The sequence below is a fragment of the Saccostrea echinata genome, unplaced genomic scaffold (assembly GCF_033153115.1).
Source record: "Saccostrea echinata isolate AGI-Se365-2 ecotype Australia unplaced genomic scaffold, CSIRO_AGI_Sech_v1 ptg000012l, whole genome shotgun sequence".
Classification (NCBI taxonomy): domain Eukaryota; kingdom Metazoa; phylum Mollusca; class Bivalvia; order Ostreida; family Ostreidae; genus Saccostrea; species Saccostrea echinata.
In genome coordinates, this window is record NW_026889761.1 from 3,152,831 (window position 1) to 3,175,375 (window position 22,545).

Sequence of the window (22,545 nt, forward strand, 5' to 3'; positions counted from 1 at the left end):
GTGTCACTTATAGACTCAAAAGAGTGGCACCTTTACATTTGAAACAAATAATTTCAAATGATATAAAATCGACCTCTCAATGAAAAAGCTAGTTATAGTATATACTTAATATTGGTTAAGACTGCTTCAAGCAATTGTTCAGATTTAACCCACTGTATCATATTTTATAAATCAATGAGACTGCTTGAAGATTCTGGAACAACCGTATAAAAACTTTACTACATACAATATATCCATCATTGTTCAATCAAGTAATAGGATCATGAGTCTTTGAACTCATGTTCTCTATTCATCATATACCTGGAATGAAAATGCATTCAAAATCATTTCCATCCCCGGGCAGTAATCAGACCAGACCAAACTGGTGCACGTGATCTGCCAATGAGCATTTAACGAAATGTAGACTTCACGACTTTTGACCTGCTAGGGTAAAGAATTTCTTTTTTTGAGAGTGAAAAATCAATTCTTTTTACATTCCCTTACTTACTTTTGTAAAACATGTCAAACACAACTTGATGCGATAATTAAAAGGTTTACTCAATTTAGAAAATCGTTAGCTCATGAGTGATCCCCAAACTCACCAATTCCTAATTCTATTGATAGTCAACCTTGACTAATTCCTTGACGATATGTATGATTAATAATCGCCAATACCATGCCAATACCATGCATATAGGTGCGTAAAGATGCATTAAGTGGTAGGTTGATTAAGTGTAAAAAGATTCATTCCGACTCACATAGTCCTCCATTCTATACAATCCCCTCATTTTATAATCTCTTCCTACTCAGCTTATAATCAATAAACCAATAAACAGGCAGAGCTAGTGTAGAAATTCAGAAAGATGAGAAATAAATGTAATTCATGTAATTTCTTTAATTAAAAATTCGTAATAAATGGCATATTCCTACATGGGATTGATTAAGGTTATTCAGATAATGGGCTGTAAGATTAGAGGAAGGGTGCAATAGGAGATCAATTTTTACAAAATACATGCCGATACCAAAACTCTTTCAAATATCTTCTTCAGAACAGTAAAAGGCAGTATAATCATTTTCTACGGTTAATATGCCATACCAACATTACTTATATTAAAAAAAAACAGAAAGTATTGAAAAATAATATAGCCGTTAAAACGATGCCATGTTTTTAATTTTATTCTGTTTACACTGTTAAGTGGTTTACAAAAACAAACAATCAAATTTATTCGCAAACATATATTTGTATTCTTATGACGCAAAATTTTTTATAAACTTCTACTTTCATATATCATTTTAGAACTTTTCCGTTATGTTTATTTTGAATTAAGAGACTTATATCAAAACAATTCAGGAAGAATATTTCATTAACCACAGCGACACGTTAAGAAAAGAGAGCTGTGCATGATCGTAAAATGATTATAAACCTACACAATCTAAAATTAAAAATGATTCATTCCATGCTGATACCTAATAATGAAAATGCAATTGACAATTTTAAATTACTTTCAGAAAAATGTCATATTTAAATTAACTATTTGTAAATTACTTGTTAATTTTAACTATTCGTGTTAAAAGACATATTGTCACTTTTTTTGTATTATACGGATGGCGAGGCAATAAGCTTATATTAATGCTAGTGTCTTGGGGAGGAATCGTGTTGATTATTTCTTTATTAGTATAGATCTCTCTTTTCCACTTTTTCTACAGTACCTAAAAGGGTGAAAATAAAATTTATTTATTTATTTAAAATATTTAATACTATTTTTGATACTTATTCATTGTTCTGAATTCACCAAGCCATTATAGATATAAAAATCCAGGTATGCTATTTTATTATCATTGAACAATATAACTACACATGAAACTCTCACATTAGACTTCATTAATTATTAATAGACAAATTTTAACCATAGGTATATATATACATTATGGAAATGTGGAAATCTAACATTCATGACTGTCTTGGTTAGAGCCCACAAACAAAAAATATTGCTACATTGTTTAAGAAAACTCCTGAAATGGAATCAGCCACTCATTGTCTGTACCTCATTGGACAAGTTCTGGCATTGTTACAGACATGTTATTCTCAGTGCTTTGCTCCATTCAATCCAAAAAGTTTGCTCATTAGCAATTATGAAAATTCCTCTGTGCCTGGTTTTAAGCTTTTGACCAATGCTGACATTGCAATGTGCATGACGGTTTGTTACAGGTTTAGTTTGTGTAGTTCAGTGGATTGGATTCTAGATAATAAGACATGTCGGCTTAACACAAGGTTTGCCATCAAGAATGTCAGTCTTTTAATGACAGAAAGCCCCACCATTCATGTCGAGCGGGATAAGTTTCCGAAGGTAAGAAAGGTAGCGGATGTTTTGAGAGAATTCTTGTAACATATTTGATAACATATTAAGGGAATCACAAATTTGAGTTTATTTAATTTCAGCACTTGGCGGGCAATTGTCTGAACCATTCCTGTTCTGAAGATGAAGTCTGTATAGGTGGTAAATGTGTACCTGTCTTTAAAGGTAACATAAGAGTCATATTCTTAGGCTTAATTTCCTTTTTACGTTTTCTGGAAGCATAACTTATTTATTTGATAACATTTTAACATTTTTGATAAATAAATCTCTTTTCTTTTGGTTATTTTATTTTTTTTTTTTGAATAGGAGGATAAAATATCTTCAAAAAACTTTTTTATATGTCCTCAAAACACTTTTTGATCTGGAGGCTTATTGTTACAATGAACTGCATATTTGAGCAAACATGTTTATTACAATAGATAAAGTAATGGAAGGCGTAAAAAAAAAATACATACAAAGATTAGATGTATTTTCTGCTTCTGTATTTATAGGTTTTGTGTGAATCATCGCAAATCAATAAATTAATATGCACAAAAGATTTATGCTTTTGCTCGATATTATCTACTTTGTTCTATTGTGGTATCTATGAAATCATAATATGGGTAAATAGAAATAATATATCGGAAATTTCTTTTATTTCGTAACAAATTTCCTTCATTCCATAATAGACCTGTAACTAAAAACGCATTTATTACAGAGATTAATGTTTATCAAAATAGATACAACGCATTATATTTATAAATTATTAAAATATTATATGCCATTGAATTCGAATAAAAGACCTACTTGAGTCTAAAACATCTCTTTCATTTTTGAATATTTTACTATTGAAAGACATTGCGGGCAAACTGACAACTTAACTCTTTGATAAACCTGATGACTTCAGTTTTTTCGAACGTCAACTTTCCTTATTTATGTAGCAATATACCATATATAAAAAGTTTCTTAATAGATGCAGGTAATTTGTAAAAAAAAAAAAAAAGTTGATAATAAAAGGGTACCTACGATCTCGTTTAAAGTCAATTCCGCTGATTCTATGGTTGTTACAATGACATTGTTTGCAAATAAAATCATTAATCAAATCGAATATTGACTGACATCTTTAATACAAATTGTTAGGCGTTTATTTTCACACCTAATTTATCTTTTGTTTATCTTACCATGATAGGAAGATCGACAGGGAATGCTTAATGCTCGTCCTTGGTTCTTGACCCCTTCCCTATTTTCAGATTGTTCTGCTTATAATTTTTATTGTTTAATTGAACTTTTGAGAATAATCACTGTTCTTTATCTATATTTTATATGTAGCCTGCCAAAAAGAAAAAAAATGTGACAAATAATACAAAGAATCAACAGTAGTTCTTAGAAGAATGGCATCTTTTGATATATTTCTTGTCAGCTCTGCATGTATACGAGGGAACAATTTCTTCATGATTGTTTGTAAAATGTACATTTTGGCATTTAGAAACAACAGATCCCATATATTTTTTTGCTAATTTAGAATTCTCAAATCATTTGAGAAAAATTATCAGCAAAAATGTTTTTGTTATGCGAAACAGAAGGGTCTAGTAATTCTGTGCACAAGAGATTGAATGTATTTTTGAAAACATGTGATGCACAGACACGTGCAGCAACTTGAGGAGATTTTCTTATTACTAAAATTGTGCATTGTTCAAAATTTTGAATTTGTATTGTTGGATTGGAAATTGAGTATATTTATTGTTTGTTATCTTCAAATTTCATCCATAAACTAGAAAAAAGATACAAGGATTGCTTAGAGATCTTAAAAAAAGACGCCAGTAAGAAAGGACAAGATGGTGTGTATATCATATACCCTAACACCCGTAGAGATGTCTACTGTGACATGTCGACAGATGGAGGGGGATGGACGGTGAGTATTGTGTTTCATTGTCAATGTTATACATCGACAACATCTGAAGAGAAGTATTCTGTGACATGACTACGGATGGAGGAAAGTGGACATTGATAGTGTTTTCAATTTTTTTCGCCAATGCCATGTACTTGATTGGGTGCCCTTTAATAAGGAAGTTATTTACTGAGGATTTGTGAAATTTAATTATAAAAACAAAATTATATAACCATTATATATTTAACATACATTATAAAACTATCCTTTAAAACTCAACAAAACTTTATGATTAAAGTCATTTCCCGGAGTTTTTATCCAGATGTAAAGCAGTTTCAAAAGTGATGAAGTCATATCAATCCTCGGTATATTTTATTATTGCTTACAACGTAATCGAAAACCACATACCGTAGCTGGTAACAAAGACAATTGCTTGAGTCCCTTTGATAGATACACACGTTTTAACATGTAGGTGAAAATTCTTGGCCCTTGCTTTCACATTCTTCCCGATAAGGGTATTGGCCAGTGATTATTCATGCCTCGCCGACTAGATGCGGGCTAACTGTTAATGGAAATTGCTTAATACATAAACATTTCATTAATCATTAACACATTTTATGCAGGGTGTTTAGCAGTAAATCTGGAGTTTATTGAGATTAAATAAGCTCTAGTATTTAACAATGAAATACGGAGGAAACGAACAGAAATCAAGCTCCAGACTCTAGTGGAACAATACAGATTTGGGGCAGAGCAAACACGGTCCTCTAAAAACCACCAGAAGTGGGATCAGGTGCCATGAAAGAGTGAACATCCCCAGAACGGGTCAGGCAGCTGTTTGCTCTTTGTCATGAGAAAACGGACAAATCCGTAGACAATTTAGTGGGAAAATAATGGCCTTTATATTTGTACAAAAAAAAAAAAAAAAAAAAAAAAAAAACCTCAGCCAACATTCAACATAACTACACACTAAACGGGCTACCAATTTTCGAAATGTTGAATTTAAACGAGACTGTTTATATCCTTGTATCATCAACTTATTTGCCAATAGCTTGTCTCGCTTCACAAAACGTGACCGTGCATATCAAATCAACTGGAAGACTTCAACTCAATATGCAGGAGAAAATGATATATTGCTTCATAAATAAAGGAATATGACGATAGAAAATGTAAAGACACCACGTTTGTCATAAGGTTTTGTTGATAGTATACAATATCTTTCTCTATTTTAATATCCGAAAATGAAACAGATGTGTCAGACTCTGTGGTTCTTTTTTTCAACTTCAAAAGGAAATATCCGATCAAGGTACGAGTGAATAGGAATATTATTATTTTTGATAAAACGTCGTAGATATCTGTAATTGCCGAATTAAAGGCCACGGCATCAGACTTCTTTCTCATTATAAGTTTTTGAAAACATTCTGCTTCATATGAATACTAAAATAGGCTTATAACGAAACGCAGTTAGTATTCATGAGAATTTCAGCAGATTGTTTGAAGACTTGATGTTCTTCGGAGTACTTCTAATTAAAATTAGAATGTTTCAGTCAATTAAGTTTGCAGATGACCAATTTATTGCATTTGTAGGACACAAGAGCTAATTCAGAGAAGTCTTTTTTACGGTCTTCATCTTTTGAAAAAAAAAATGAAATTTTACAGGAAAATAACTGAAAAATTTTGGGAGATCTTAGTCGAATTCCTTTGTCAATTGTCAATTAAATTGTCAATTAAATATTTTGTCCTATTCAAGTGTTTGTATTGTCTGTAGATTTCATATTTTCAAAAATAAAACTAAATCTTATCCCCCATTTCCCCTGTAAATCAATTATTTTACATATAAGGTATATAAATAGGTTTATCTATAATTAAACGGAGAGATTGATATCGTATGAATATCAAACATTTAGAATATTTATCTTGGAAGAAACAATCATGTAAAATATGTTTTCACATATATATAATAATTTACTGGTATTAAACAATGGATTTCTGTTAACAGGTCATTCAGAAACGAGAAGATGATGACGTTGATTTTTATAGGACATGGAACGAGTATAAACATGGATTTGGGAATGCCTCTAAAAATTACTGGATAGGTAGGTCTGTGTATTTTCTTTTTGTCAATATATTTGTATTTAAATAATTCTAAATCATTATCATTGAAATCCACTTCACATAAAATTATAACGCATTCATATATCATCAAACTTTTAAGTAATTTGGATTATAAGCCCTCAATATTGGTTTTCAAAGCAACATTTTGTTTAAAATATGATTAAAAGTTATGAAAAAATTATGAATATGTGTAATACGCAGAGTGTTTGCAACGAAGGAAGCGCAAAATATTGGAATAATTAAAGAAGCTATACTTTTTTGAATTAATGATATCAATGTACTTTAAAGAAATGAATAAGATATATATATATATATATATATATATATATATATATATATATATATATATATATATATATATATATATATATATATATATATATATATATATATATATATATATATATATATATATATATATATATATATTTACAGTAATTGTTTACTTTCAATTTAAGAGGACATTTAATTCGACACTTCTTGATCTTTTTAGGTTTAAGTCCACTTCTCTTTTCGATAATGACTTATAACATTCTGTCAATGTCCTTTTCTCCACAAAATGTATTTTAAGAATTAGTCTTTATTCTTGATGAAATAGAAAAGAAATCAGATTTAAATCAACAGTTCTTTCATCTATTTTTATACAATTGTATTATAGGGAATGATGCAATCCATGCTTTAACCAAAGATCAGGACCAGGAACTGCGAGTAGATCTCAAGAGATTTAATGGGGACACAGCGTATGCTGAATATTCCATCTTTTATATCGGAAACGAGGCTGATAAATACCGACTCACAGTATCCGGGTACAACGGAACAGCAGGTATGTTATATCATTGTAATAACGTATTTTGCAGCTCTGTTGTATTTTTATTCACAGATTCTAAGGTTAACCTTCAGCAGTACAATATTACATGTGGAAATTGCTGACATTTTTTTAAAAAAAATATTATTGTTATATTATAACAAACATCAAGACATTTCAGCCAATCACAACAATAATCATAAAAAACATTCCTATGATTAGTAATAAATCGTCCTATAAATCCATCTATGGAACATCATTTACGTTAATGTGTATCGATTTTATAAGAGTAGACATGATTATACGTATATGAATAATGGATTTGCTTCCAGAGTAAAGTTTGAAACACAAATCTTGGTTTCATTTGCTCTGCTTAGATAATGTAAATAAAAGAAATATCAAATTCTGTATTTTCCTACTTATTAGTTAAGTACTGAATTTGAAACTTTATTATTATTTAGTTTGATTTACTCATTTGTGATAGATATAGACTAGAATTCATATTATATTTATCTTGCTTTAAATAAGAATATTTTTTCTAATATGAAACAAGTTAATTTAGTCGTGACAAATGTGCTTACAAAATCCTAAATGGCAGTATCTTTATATTCAATGAAAATAAATATTAAATACGCAAAGGATTAAGATAACAAATAAAACGATCATAAAAAAACCTTCAAACAGAATTAAACAAATCTTTCAATAGGGCATAAAACACGGAAGTCTGAAAATTATAGATTTGGAATTAGATACCTAGGAGGAGTAAACATCCCTTGGTAACCAGTCACAGCCACCGTGAATACAATTGGTTAAACATGTCCGATTTTGATCTAAAGATATGAAAAAAATGCTTGTTGATTTTAAAGGAGGTTGTTGTTATTGTTGAAACATCAGTTTATCTTTCCGTATCCTGGCTTTTTTATTGATATAGCATGGAAGAGGGTTTCTTTATAAAAGTGCATTTCTTTGTACTTTCTACACGTTTATATTAACATTTTTTTTTTCACTAAGCGCAGTTATGTTACTTAAAGAGTTGTTGTAAAATGTCCTTTATCAAAAAAAATTAATTTCACTACAAAGTGAATCGGTAACAATCCTATAATAAAATTAATGTCCAAATAACTGTATCTCACTTTCATTCTCAATGACCGTGTAGGGTATGCGGCGCCGCGAGAACATCATCGGAATCGAAAACAAGTTTTAAGTGACTTGCCTAGATGGCCAAGCGGTCTAGCGTGCTGTTCCTGTACTGCAAGGAGACAGATATAGTAGGTCGAAAGTTCAACCCAGGGTTGGGGAGGACACACACACACAGATATATATATATATATATATATATATATATATATATATATATATATATATATATATATATATATATAGTGTTTATCAACTCCTTTACTGTTCATTATTTCTACATGTATTTTAGTTATTGTTTCCAATTCCTGCTCTAGGTGACAGTTTGGATCCTCATAATGGTATGAGATTCAGCACGAAAGACCAGGATAATGATATAGTTAGATATAGCTGTGCTAATTCACATCACGGTGCCTGGTGGTACTTTGCCTGTACCAACTCAAACCTTAACGGAGAGTATGCACAGTCTGAAGTGACTAGTTATAAATGTCCGTATTGGTATCGCTGGACGAATGGATATAAAGCACTACAAAGGACTCTTATGATGATAAGACGCAAACGCACAAGTTGATGTTTATTAATCAGGTTGACAGCCAGCGCTCAATCACTGATCCAAATGCATTGAGGACTAGACATTTATCCTGTTTCTGTACGAAATCTCTTGTCTCTGTTTGCTTCCGTGCAAAAAATACATCTTTTGTCTCTTCATCTTTAAGTGTTGTTCTAGTTTATGAGAAAATGTCACTCAAACCTCTCTCTCAGAGAGATAAAATGATATTATGCAGGACATACAGTTCTATCCGCTAATACAGTGAGATGTAGAAATAATTGGAAAGTGGTCTGTGGTTGTTTATGACAATAGCTGTATCTAGATGTTATTTAAGACATACACCACGACTCTTTAAAAGTGAAGGCAATGTATAGAAATTGTAACAATCACTTCTTCTGGCCTTTGTTGGAAGAAGTTATTTTTAAGAGTATGAACAAGTATTAGTCTTTATTCCAGAACCAGCCCATTTGACACAACGCCACATACAAATTCTTCGTGACATTTGGTTAAAATTACCCAGGCGTTTGATCTGTAAATGCTTCCTCTGTAGTCGTTATAGGGGCTTGAACACAGATTTGAAGTTAATATTTTCCAAAGCTTTCAGTATAATATAATGACTTATATGTTGCTTGAGCATTTCATGCCGAAATATAATGAAAGCGTGTTTAGAAACCTCTACCATGAGTTTATTAAAACTAATATTTTCTGGAAGAGTTTGATCGACACATATTCTTGCACTTTCACAAAGTAAACTGTAAGTTCAAGCATTTAAGAATAGAAATTTAAAATGTAAACAATGCATGATAGATCTTCGTGATAATTTTGACTTGCATATATTTGATCTTTGTATAACGCTGAACACATCACTACTGTTTAAACGTTTTAGGAGGGGTCATTCATTGATCTCGGGCCCAGTATTTCAGATAATTGTATAACATTTACAAATAAAGAATATATACATCTTTTCTCTCTTATATTATATATTCAAAGAGCACTGATAAGGCCTGCTTATTTTTACATACTGAACGAGTACTGCCTTGTTCAACGATGTACAATATTGAGGTGTTCATTCAACTCTCAATTTTGCTACAGTTGGTCAACAAAATCAAAGTTTAGTTCCTTTGTTAATAAAGAAATAATGAATGATACATTCTCTATATACATACATTTTTTTTTTTTTTTTTTTTTTTTTTTTTTTTTTGTTATAGTTGTCCTGTAAATTACATCGTTTATCCAATCCTTTATTCCATCCGTATACAGTGTTAAATAAAAAAAAACTTCCTTTGTAAAATTTAAAATAAATTTATGTTTCGAAGAGCTTCCTAGAATCAAAACTTTAAACAAACACTTTAAAGTGCAAAATTTGTTTATCGATAACTTTAAAATAAGATGAGAAATCTAATGATAGAACTGCATTAGGGTATGAAGAACATTACTAAACAAGTAAAATTGAATAAATCGACCGCAAAGTAATTTAGGATTTTAAAAAGTAGTTTTGCAAATAAACATTTAAGGAAAGCGCAAGATTTTCAAAGTTAAATGCGCACATTTTTATTTTAGTCTTCAAAGAAAAAAGTCATGAATTCCAAGAAAAGTAGACATTTCAGTTCATTTGTTCAACAAATTGATTCATCGATGTGAAAATCAGTGATCACTGATAAAAGGTATTGCCGTCAAAATGAAGATAGGGCTATTTATATCCAGATCTCCAGGGAACCACATCTTTTGTCACGTGATGATGCCGATGATTTCTGCAGACTGTGCTACAGGTGGCGTTGATGGATAACACAATAAATGCAAAGTACGAGTAGAAAAAGTATCTTTGAGTAAATCACAGCTGTTGAATATTCTAAACATTTTTTAATAGTTTTTTCAACTTTTTAATTTCTAGCCATCCCTTTTACCAATCAAATACTGAAATTATTATCTGGAAAATCATATCGGTTATGTTCATATCTTGCTTACTTCTATGTTAGGGAGTTTCTATTTCAAAGCCTATTATATGAAAATTAATTAATAATTATCTGATGAGAAATAAAAATTAAATTGAATAATAATAATAACTAGAAACTCATTGCGAGCAATGAGAGGTCTTCCGTCCGATTTTGAAAATAAAAATGTAAATTCAAGCTGAAAAAGTGACACTCTGGAGATTTAACACTGGTCGTCAGCGTGAGAATCCAACGTGCTAACCATTACGCCATTTCAACTCCCACTTCAAAGTGAAATTGACAAATATCAAGAGTTTGGATTTATAATGTTGAAAACGTAAATTTAAGCAAACAAATTCGGGATTAAAACCAGATCGCCTTCGTGAAAATTCAATATGGAAGCCACTACACCAGCGCAATTTTACCAGCCATCATCAATGTTTACTTTGTATCATTGCCTGAAGTAACGAGCGTCAGGAAGGTTAAAAGTTTTTTTATATAGTGCGGAATTATAGAATGAGAGCTAGCTAGCCAAATTTTATGCAAGCAGATTCACATCGGAATTCGTTACTTGAGTTTAAACAATAACAAATAATCTATTACTGATGATACTGTTTACTTCCTTTATTCTTTGTGTATTCAACTTTTTCTTCCATGCAATTCCATATATCTGTATTTCATACAAACGTGTCCGTGTAATCTTTTTCTGCACTTCTACATGTACATCAGACCACTTTTCTACTATGAAAGAAGAGTCACGATACATTACGCCACGAGTAAATCGTCGCGCCTTTTCTTTGAAATATATGTTCTATTGAATGGTCTCCATTCTCATATATATTATTGTATGTACCGTACAAATTACTCAGAGTATTTATATTTTCAAAGGCAGATTATCCATTTCATAATCTGAAAGATCCAACAATTCCTTCATATTTCATTGATCCTTATGGTAGTTTCGTTCAACAAGAAGCTCGGATGTCTCCGTAAACTCCAACCTGCCAATCCTCGACTGACTCCGCTTCGCTCCATACAAACCTCGGAAGTGATTGGTGGAGAAATATGCATCATATCGATTACATTTCTCCGCCGGAAACTGCCTTTTAACTCATTTCATATTTTACTCTGCATAAAGTTCTTCAAACATTCTTTTTCTCTTGTCTAATTCTTCCTTGGATATTGGTTTTGATCACAACATCATGTAAGTAGTCTTTGAAAGCGAACCATAGTGTTGGGCGTCCTTGTTACTCAGACTTCAAAGGTATAACATTTGGAGGAATTTCAAATAAGATCACATGACTGTATCAGCAACATGGTAGAACACCATTGACGTCCGAGGTTAGTGTGCGAGGAACGAGCCAACCGAGGAGCTCCGAGTGCCGACCTGCTCGTCGGAGTTTGCGAAGACAGCCGCCATTTTGAACCCGCTTCAAATTTTTTAAATGCGAATATCTAGAGTTTAGATTGATCAATTTGAAAACAAATTATATATTAAGCATTTCCAGAAGTGCCTCTATTAACACTACTACTATCAAAGAAAAATATTGATAATCAAAAACGTTTTAAAAAATCAAAATTAAATTCGCACCTGGTAACGACCGGAAGTAATGACGACGAACGAAAAGTCACGTCCTGGCTAGTATTTACCACGATCTATAATCTCTGAAAGTTTCACATTGAAATCTTTTACCGTTCTTGAGATTATCCGCGGACAAAATGTCATTTTTAAATTCAGAAAATGGTCCGTAACTTGGCACCGGAAGTAAATTTCCAAATTTTCTCTCAGATAAAATAACTTCAGTTTACAACACATTGTTCCTGCAAATTTCATGTAAATCCATCAAGTAGTCTTCGAGAAATCGCGTGCACAAAATTAGATGGGCGTAAAAATAATAATAAGAAGAAACAATAGAATCACTATAATGTCTTCCGTGAAGACGGAAGACCCTAACAATGAAAACTTAGTTTAAAGCGAGATAGATAGTTAACTCATAATTTTTATGCACGTTTTCACTAATGAATTATTTTAATGAACTACTAAAGAAATAACTTCTCAATTCCCCATGTGCACTTTCTAACACAACTACAAATAGATCGGTCGCTGCTGCGGCGGATAATAAGTAATTTGAAAAAAATAGAACTTTTTTCCAGCTCGACGTCCTTCCCTTCTTAAATAGGCATTTTTGCCTGTTGTCTATTCCATTTCCTTAAAGCTTAGAAATTAATACGATTTGTTTAAATTAAGGTATCCGATCCATATTAGGACCTAATATTCTGACTTAAATATCTATCATGTTTAAAATGCTCTGATATTTATTTAAAGCATTTTAGAGTTGAAAAGAATTAAAAAAAAATTTTTTTCAAGAATTGTAATTACCAAAGCACAAAATAATCAATGAAGATTACATTGAGGTCTATGGGGATAAGAAAATTTTTGAAAATAAAAAAAAGAAATCCTAAGAATATCAATAAATGCTGTGATGGAAAGATGTAATAATAGAAAAAAAATGATTGACGACTAGTGTGTTACCAGAGAGACAACATTACGTAAAGCGGACGCTTGCGTAAGTCTTGACAGATACCAGATTTTATCTGTTGATGACAACTATCTTACATACAAATACCAGCCAGAATCATTCCAAGAAAAAGATATAACGCATTTCTTCTGTTTTTTAACCATAAAAATATAGTTAATGACTCCTTAACTCAGTGTATCATTAATTTGCCTTGGAATAAAGATATTGCGTAGATGTTGTATCATATATATCTGATTACGTCCATGTCTTGGCACAAGAAGTAGGATAAATTAGCCGGTATTTTCTGTAGTTTATATAAACCCCAATTCCTTGTAGGAATATCTCAGTCTTGACTTGCAATCAATGAAATCTTTGTTACAAAAATGCATATTCTACAAAGTCTAGTGTGTCTTATACTTTTCCTGAACGTCGTACAAGTCTCTGCTGACAGTAACAATCTAGAGAAATCTATTTTGGACGGGAGTACGACGTCCGGAGGAAAAGTATCCAGTGTTTTACCGGACATCCTTAACCAGGAGAGCCTAGTGAGGTTTTCTCTGGTTCAGAGAATTCAAAACTTAGTGATGGATGTCATAGACAACGAAAACAATTCTCAAATGACGAAGCAGAAACTGAAAATCTTGACAACGGAATTAAAAGATTTGGAGACAAGAGACAACGGAATAGAAACAGAGGTTACAAAACTTATACAAGTGTTACAAGCATTAAATGAGACAGTAAGAAATAATCAAGATAAGACAATGGACAAAGTTCAAGATCTGAAAGAGGAGGAATTAGTTTTGATAAAAAAAACAAACGTCAGTCCTCCAAGAAGAAAGTCGAGAATTATTGGCGGAAAACAGAGAAATGAAACATCAGTTGGAGATGCAAAACAAGACCATTACACGGTTGAACTTTTCTTACAATGTCTTGCAGGAAGAAATGAAGCAAATGAAAAATAGAGAACTGGATGTCAGAAATAAAACCAGAGAAATGTCAACATATAATGATTTATATAGAGAACAACTAAATGACGTCAACAACGCTCTGAGAGAACTTAAAGGTTCCCTGTACGAGGGTCGATTTCAAAAGATGGAAAATACCTTTAAGAATTATTCTAAATCTATCAATGAGACACTGGATAATTTACTTGAGGATCATAAAGTTCTAAAACTGCAGGTTTTGAACGTCTCCTCTTCTCTATCCGATGGTAAGTTATATGTTTATTAACCATTCCTTTAAAAGTGTAGTTAATATTCCTCTTATAGTGTTGTAATGTACTAATTTTGATTTACTTCCTCATTAGATTGTTAGCAATATAGTGTCAGTCTTTACGGCACAACGAATTCACAAGTTGGAACGTGTATTTGATAACAATTCTACGTCATTTATATTTTATATTTTACGGAGCTTAGATCTGTTACTCATATTTTGTCTTGAGAATAAATATTTTCCTTGTGAACTATAGAACTAGTTTATAAGTTACTGAACACGTTTTATTGTCTGTATATAACTTCGCTTACTAAATACTGTAGTTCTTATTGATAAAAGTATTTCCCCCTTTAGTAATAATGGTATGTAAAATAAAACGTTGAAATGTTATACAAATCTTTTGTTATGCTTGATAAAACGTGTTCTTTATATTCGATATTTAGTTATTCATGTTCGAAAACTCATTATTCATATTCATAAACTCGTGAGTCATATTCCAATCTTTTGATTTATTTAATAAGATTTGCGAAATCATGATATTGGAAATCTTGATATGTACATATACATGTATCTTTGAAAAACCTGGTATTCATATAAAAAATGATTTCATTTTCGATAATTTTGTTATTTGTATGTCAAATGTTGATGTATATACATATATATTCGAATACGTTTTTATATGCAAAAATCTGAGATAAAGTTTGATAGTCTCGAGATTTATATGCAAAAAGTTTATATCCATACTTGTGAAGTCATTTTGCATATTGATAACACAATTTTTTCATTTAAATCACAAAATTATCAAGCACATATATAATTCAAAAAACTAACAAATAAAAATCATGATTTCGGATATAAATAAGGAGTCTTCAAATATGAATATCAACTTTTTAAAAAATTAAAAAATTTCGTAAATAAATTGCAAGTTAACGAATGTATGAATATTATTTATTGAATATAAATCACAAAATTAGAAATAAGAATTTGAATCACAAGTTGCTTTTTTTTTTATTTGAATAATCATCACACAACAGAACCGCTGTACACGCAATAGGTATCTATAAATTTACATATTTTTTTGTGTGTTTTTCAGCCACTCATGACTGTTCTTATATAAACACTTTTTTGAACCTCAGATCAGATGAGGATAGGAATAGGAAATATAAGCGCAGTTTTCTGTTTGGCGACAACATATCTGCTCACAGGATCAAAACAATGCATGAGCATGAGTAGAACATCTTTCAAAGAAAAATATTCGGTTTGGAATAGAATTTAAAAATAAAACTGTACCATGTGACACTAGATGACGGTTTAACAATTCGACAAAAAGGTATCAATTGTACTGGACTTGCGTTGATAAATGTTTATATTTCTCCTTTTTATCCTTTACTGTCATGTTCATGCACTGCCTAATACCACAATGTCTGTCTTGTTTATTTCTGAATTTTCGTATAAAACAAATGACCATTCCTTTTATTCACATGTGAAGCATATTTTTACGTGCAAACTGTGTTGTTTTACTGTGACTGAATCATTCAAGTTTGACTTCATTTTTCAGTTCAATCAAAAGTGTTCCCAAAGGATTGCTACAATATTCATGAACAAAACAAGTGGCTGAAACGAAAAGATGGTGTCTATAATGTAGTAATCAATTCTGACATCACCTCCGTCTTTTGTGACATGACTACAGATGGAGGCGGATGGACGGTGAGTACAAATAGGTTATCCAATACAAATAAGTATTTTTGTGTGTGTGTGTATTCGTGAATGTTTATATGTAAGTATGTGTGTATACGTGTATATTTATATGTAAGTATGTGTGTATGCATGACCTGTATGTTTATATGTTTTGTTTGTTTATTGTTTAACGTCCCTCTAGAGAATTTTTCACTCATATGGAGACGCCACCACTTGCCGGTGGAGAGCTACAAATTTTGACCTATACTCGGCACTTAGGTCCATTGAGCAGTGAGGGATCTTTTTCGTGCCAGCACCTACTGCGACACGGGACCTCGGATTATACGGTCTCATCCGAAGGACCGGTCTCCACGTCCCACATTGGATTCGAACCCGCGACGTAATGGTCAACTCCTTACTCCGCGACTCTAGAGCAAACGCTCTAATATGTTTATAATACATGTATATACTTAAATGTTTATATGTTATACATCGACAACACCTGGAGAGAGGTCTTCTGTGACATGACGACAGATGGAATGGGATGGACGGTGAGTATTGTGTTTTATTGTCAATGTTATACATCGACAACATCTGAAGAGAAGTATTCTGTGACATGACTACGGATGGAGGAAAGTGGACGATGATAGTGTTTTCATTTTTTTTAACCAATGCCATGTACTTGATTGGGTGCCCTTTAATAAGGAAGTTATTTACTGAGGATTTGTGAAACTAAATTATAAAAACAAAATTATATACATTTATATATTTAACATACATTATAAAACTATCCTTTAAAACTCAACAAAACTTTATGATTAAAGTCATTACGAGGAATTTTTATCCAGATGTAAAGCAGTTTCAAAAGCGATGTAGTCATATTAATCCTCGATATATTTTATTATTGCTTACAACGTAATCGAAAACCACATACCGTAGCTGGTAACAAAGCTAATTGCTAGAGTTCCTTTGATAAATACACTCGTTTTAACATGTAGGTGACAATTCTTCTTGGCCCCTGCATTCACATTCTTCCCGATAAGGGTATTGGCCACTGATTGTTCATGCTTCGCTGACTAGATGCGGGCTAACTGTTAATGGAAATTACTTAATACATATACATTTCATTAATCATTAACACATTTTATGCAGGGTGTTTAGTAGTAAATTTGGAATTTATTGAGATTAAATAAGGTCTGGTATTTAACAATGAAATATGGGAAACGAACAGAAATCAAGCTCCAGACTCCAGTGGAACAATGCGGATAGGGAGCAGAGCAAACACGGTCCTCTAAAAACCACCAGAGGTGGGATCAGGTGCCATGAAAGAGTGAGCATCCCCAGAACCGGTCAGGCAGCTGTTTGCTCTTTGTCATGAGAAAACGGACAAATCCGTAGACAATTAAGTGTGAAAATAATGGCCTTTATATTTGTACAAAAAAAAAACATAAGCCAACATTCAACATAACTAGACACTAAATGAGCTACCAATTTTCAAAATGTTGAATTGAAACGAGACTTGATATCCTTGTATCATCAACTTATTTGCCAATAGCTTACCTCGCTTCACAAAACGTGACTGTGCATATCAAATCAACTGAAGACTTCAACTCAATATGCAGGAGAAAATGATATATTGCTTCATAAATAAAGGAATATGACGATAGATAATGTAAAGACACCACGTTTGTCATGAGGTTTTGTTGATAGTATACAATATCCTTCTCTGGTGAAATATCCAAAAATGAAACAGATGTGTCAGGCTCTGTGTTTCTTTTTTCTTTTTTTTTTTTGACTTCAAAAGGAAATATCCAATCAAGGTACGATTGAATATGAATATTATTATTTTTGATAAAACGTCGTCGATATCTGTAATTACCGAATTAAAGGCTTCAACATCAAACTTCTTTCTCATTTAAAAGTTTTTGAAAACATTCTGCTTCATATGAATACTAAAATAGGCTTATAACGGAACACAGTTAGTATCCATGAGAATTTTAACAGATTGTTGGAAGACGTGATGTTCTTCGGAGTACTTCAATGTAAATTAGAATGTTTTAGTCAATTAATTTTGCAGATGAACAATTTATTGCGTTTGTAGGACACAAGAGCTAATTCAGAGAAGACTTTTTTTTTCATCTTTTGGAAAAAAAAATGAAATTTTACAGGAAAATAACAGAAATATTTTGGGGGATCTTAGTCGAATTCCTTTGGCAATTGTCAATTAAATTGTCAATTAAATATTTTGTCCTATTCAAGTGTTTGTATTGTCTGTAGATTTCATATTTTCAAAAATAAAACTAAATCTTATCCCCCATTTCCCCTGTAAATCAATTATTTTACATATAAGGTATAGAAATAGGTTTATCTATAATTAAACGGAGAGATTGATATCGTATGAATATCAAACATTCAGATAATCTTGGAGAAAGCAATCATGTAAAATATGTTTTCACATATCTATGATAATTTACTGGTATTAAACAATGGATTTCTGTTAACAGGTCATTCAGAAGCGAGAAGATGATGACGTTGATTTTTATAGGACATGGAACGAGTACAAACATGGATTTGGGAATGCCTCTAAAAATTACTGGATAGGTAGGTCTGTGTAATTTCTTTTTGTCAATATATTTGTATTTAAATAACTCTAATTCATTATCACTGAAATCCACTTCACATAAAATTATAACGCATTCATATATCATCAAACTTTTAAGTAATTTGGATTATAAGCCCTCAATATTGGTTTTCAAAGCAACATTTTGTTTAAAATATGATTAAAAGTTATGAAAAAATTATTTGCAACGAAGGAAGCGCAAAATATTGGAATAATTAAAGAAGCTATACTTTTTTGAATTAATGATATCAATATACTTTAAAGAAATGAAATATATTTATATATATATATATATTTACAGTAATTGTTTACTTTCAATTTCAGAGGACATTTAATTCGACACTTCTTGATCTTTTTAGGTTTAAGTCCACTTCTCTTTTCGATAATGACTTATAACATTCTGTCAATGTCCTTTTCTCCACAAAATGTATTTTAAGAATTAGTCTTTATTCTTGATGAAAAAGAAAAGAAATCAGTTCTAAATCAACAGTTCTTTCATCTATTTTTATACAATTGTATTATAGGGAATGATGCAATCCATGCTTTAACCAAAGATCAGGACCAGGAACTGCGAGTAGATCTCAAGAGATTTAATGGGGACACAGCGTATGCTGAATATTCCACCTTTTATATCGGAAACGAGGCTGATAAATACCGACTCACAGTAACCGGGTACAACGGAACAGCAGGTATGTTTTGTCATTGTAATAATGTATTTTACAGCTCTGTTGCATTCTTTGTTCATTTTTTATTCAAAGATTTTAAGGTTAACCTCCAGCAGCATATTATATGTGGAAATTGCTGATTTTTTAAAAAAAAAATATTATTGTTATATTATAACAAACATCAAGTCATTTCAGCCAATTACAGCAATAATCATAAAAACATTCCTATGATTAGTAATTAATCGTCCTATAAATCTATCTATGGAACATCATTTACGTTAATGAGTATCGATTTTATAAGAGTAGACATGATTATACGTATATGAATAATGGATTTGCTTCCAGAGTAAAGTTTGAAACACAAATCTTAATTTCATTTGCTCTGCTTAGATAATGTAAATAAAAGAAATATCAAATTCTGTATTTTCATACTTATTAGTTAAGTACTGAATTTCAATCTTTATTTATTATTTAGTTTGATTTACTCATTTGTGATAGATATAGACTAGAATTCATATTATAATTATCTTGCTTTAATTAAGAATATTTTTTTCTAATATGAAACAAGTTAATTTAGTCGTGACAAATGTGCTTACAAAATCCTAAAGGCAGTATCCATATCTTCAATGAAAATAAATATTAAATACGCAAAGTATTGAGATAACAAATAAAACGATCGTAAAAAAAAACCTTCAAACAGAATTGAACAAATCTGTGAATAGGGCATAAAACACGGAAGTCTGAAAATTATAGAGTTGGAATTAGATACCTAGGAGGAGTAAACATCCCTTGGTAACCAGTCACAGCCACCGTGAACCCTATGTATTGATCAGGTACACTGAATTTTCAGTAGCCAAGTTTAGGATAAAAGCAAAGGCAATACAATTGGTTAAACATGTCAGTCTGATTTTGATCTAAAGATATGAAAAAATGCTTGTTGATTTTAAAGGAGGTTGTTGTTATTGTTGAAACATCAGTTTATCTTTCAGTATCCTGGCTTTTTTATTTAAATAGCATGGAAGAGGGTTTCTTTATGAAAATGAATTTCTTTGTGCTTTCTACATGTTTTATATTAATTTTTTTTTTCACTAAGCGCAGTTATGTTACTTAAAGAGTTGTTGTAAAATGTCCTTTATCAAAAAAAATTAATTTCACTACAAAGTGAATCGGTAACAATCCTATAATAAAACTAATGTTCAAATAACTGTATCTCACTTTCATTCTCAATGACCGTGTAGTGTATGCGGCGCCGCGAGAATTCCATCGGAATCGAAAACAAGTTTAAGTGACTTGCCTAGATGGCCAAGCGGTCTAGCGTGCTGTTCCTGTACTGGTAGGAGACAGATATAGTAGGTCGAAAGTTCAACCCCGGGTTGGGAAGGACACACACACACACACACACACACACACACACACACACACACACACACATATATATATATATATATATATATATATATATATATATATATATATATATATATAGTGTTTATCAACTCCTTTACTGTTCATTATTTCTACATGTATTTTAGTTATTGTTTCCAATTCCTGCTCTAGGTGACAGTTTGGATCCTCATAATGGTATGAGATTCAGCACGAAAGACCAGGATAATGATATAGTTAGATATAGCTGTGCTAATTCACATCACGGTGCCTGGTGGTACTTTGCCTGTACCCACTCAAACCTAAACGGGAAGTATGCACAGTCTGAAGTGACTAGTTATAAATGTCCGTATTGGTATCGCTGGACAAATGGATATAAAGCACTAAAAAGGACTGTTATGATGATAAGACGCAAACGCACAAGTTGATGTTTATTAATCAGGTTGTCAGCCAGCGCTCAATCACTGATCCAGATTCATTGAGAACTAGACATTTATCCTGTTTCTGTACAAAATATCTTGTCTCTGTTTGCTTCAGTGCAAAAGATACTACTCTTATCTCTTCATCTTTAAGTGTTGTTCTAGATTATGAGAGAATGTCACTCAAACCTCTCTATCAGAGAGATAAAATGATATTATACAGGACATAAGTTCTATCCGCTAATACAGTGAGATGTAGTAATAGTTGGAAAGTGGTCTGTGATTGTTTATAACAATATGCCGTATCCAGGTGTTATTCAAGACACACACCACGACTCTATAAAAAGTGAAGGCAATGTATAGAAATTGTAACAACCACTTCTTCTGGCCTATGTTGGAAGAAGTTATTTTTAAGAGTATGAACAAGTATTAGTCTTTATACCAGAACCAACCCATTTGACACAACGTCACATACAAATTCGTCGTGACATTTGGTTAAAATTACCCAGTCGCTTGATCTGTAAATACTTCCTCTGTAGTCGTTATAGGGGCTTGGACACAGAATTGAAGTTAATATTTTCTAAAGCTTTCAGTATAATATAATGACTTATATGTTGCTTGAGCATTTCATGCCGAAATATAATGAAAGCATGTTTAGAAACTTCTACCACGAGTTTATTAAAACTAATAATTTCGGGAAGAGTTTGATAGACACATATAGACACATATTCTTGCACTTGCACAAAGTAAACTGTTAGTTCAATTCATAAAACTGATTTTTTTAATAAGCATAGAAATTTAAAATGTAAACAATGCATGATAGATCTTCGTGATCATTTTGACTTGCATATATTTGATCGATATCTATGCATAACGCTGAACACATCACTACTGTTTAAACGTGTTAGGAGGGGTCATTCATTTATCTCGGGCCCAGTATGTCAGATAATTGTATAACATTTAGAAATAAAGAATATATCCGTTTATTCTCTAGTATTATATATTTAAAGAGTTCTGATAAGGCCTGCTTATTTTTATATACAGTACTTGTACTGTCTTGTTCAACGATGTACATTATTGAGGTGTTCATTCAACTCTCAATTTTGTTACAGGTTGATCAACAAAATCAAAATTTAGTTCCTTTGTTTATAAAGAAACATTGAATGATACAACACATTCCCTACATGCATACAGGCTTAATTTTGTTATAGTTGTCCTGTAAATTACTTCGTTTATCCCATCCGTATGCAGTCTTTAATACAAAAACTTCCTTTGTAAAATTTAAAATAAATTTATGTTTCGAAGAGCTTCCTAT

At 31.5% G+C, this 22,545-nt stretch overlaps 2 protein-coding genes across 2 annotated transcripts in view; both read left to right on the forward strand.

Annotated features, from left to right (window-relative positions):
• Window positions 1-8,828, forward strand: part of LOC133185686 (fibrinogen-like protein A) — a 28,126-nt gene extending 19,298 nt beyond the window's left edge. Inside the window, exons 4-6 of the mRNA XM_061320990.1 lie at window positions 6,200-6,296; window positions 6,974-7,138; window positions 8,575-8,828. Coding sequence (XP_061176974.1) covers window positions 6,200-6,296; window positions 6,974-7,138; window positions 8,575-8,828 — 516 coding nt within the window. The remainder of the gene's footprint in view (window positions 1-6,199; window positions 6,297-6,973; window positions 7,139-8,574) is intronic.
• A 5,263-nt stretch (window positions 8,829-14,091) lies between these two features.
• LOC133185687 (uncharacterized) overlaps window positions 14,092-22,545 on the forward strand; it is a 54,390-nt gene continuing 45,936 nt past the window's right edge. Inside the window, exons 1-5 of the mRNA XM_061320991.1 lie at window positions 14,092-14,464; window positions 16,025-16,173; window positions 18,648-18,744; window positions 19,288-19,452; window positions 20,986-21,236. Of these exons, the coding sequence (XP_061176975.1) occupies window positions 14,122-14,464; window positions 16,025-16,173; window positions 18,648-18,744; window positions 19,288-19,452; window positions 20,986-21,236 (1,005 nt within the window). The 5' untranslated portion in view covers window positions 14,092-14,121. The remainder of the gene's footprint in view (window positions 14,465-16,024; window positions 16,174-18,647; window positions 18,745-19,287; window positions 19,453-20,985; window positions 21,237-22,545) is intronic.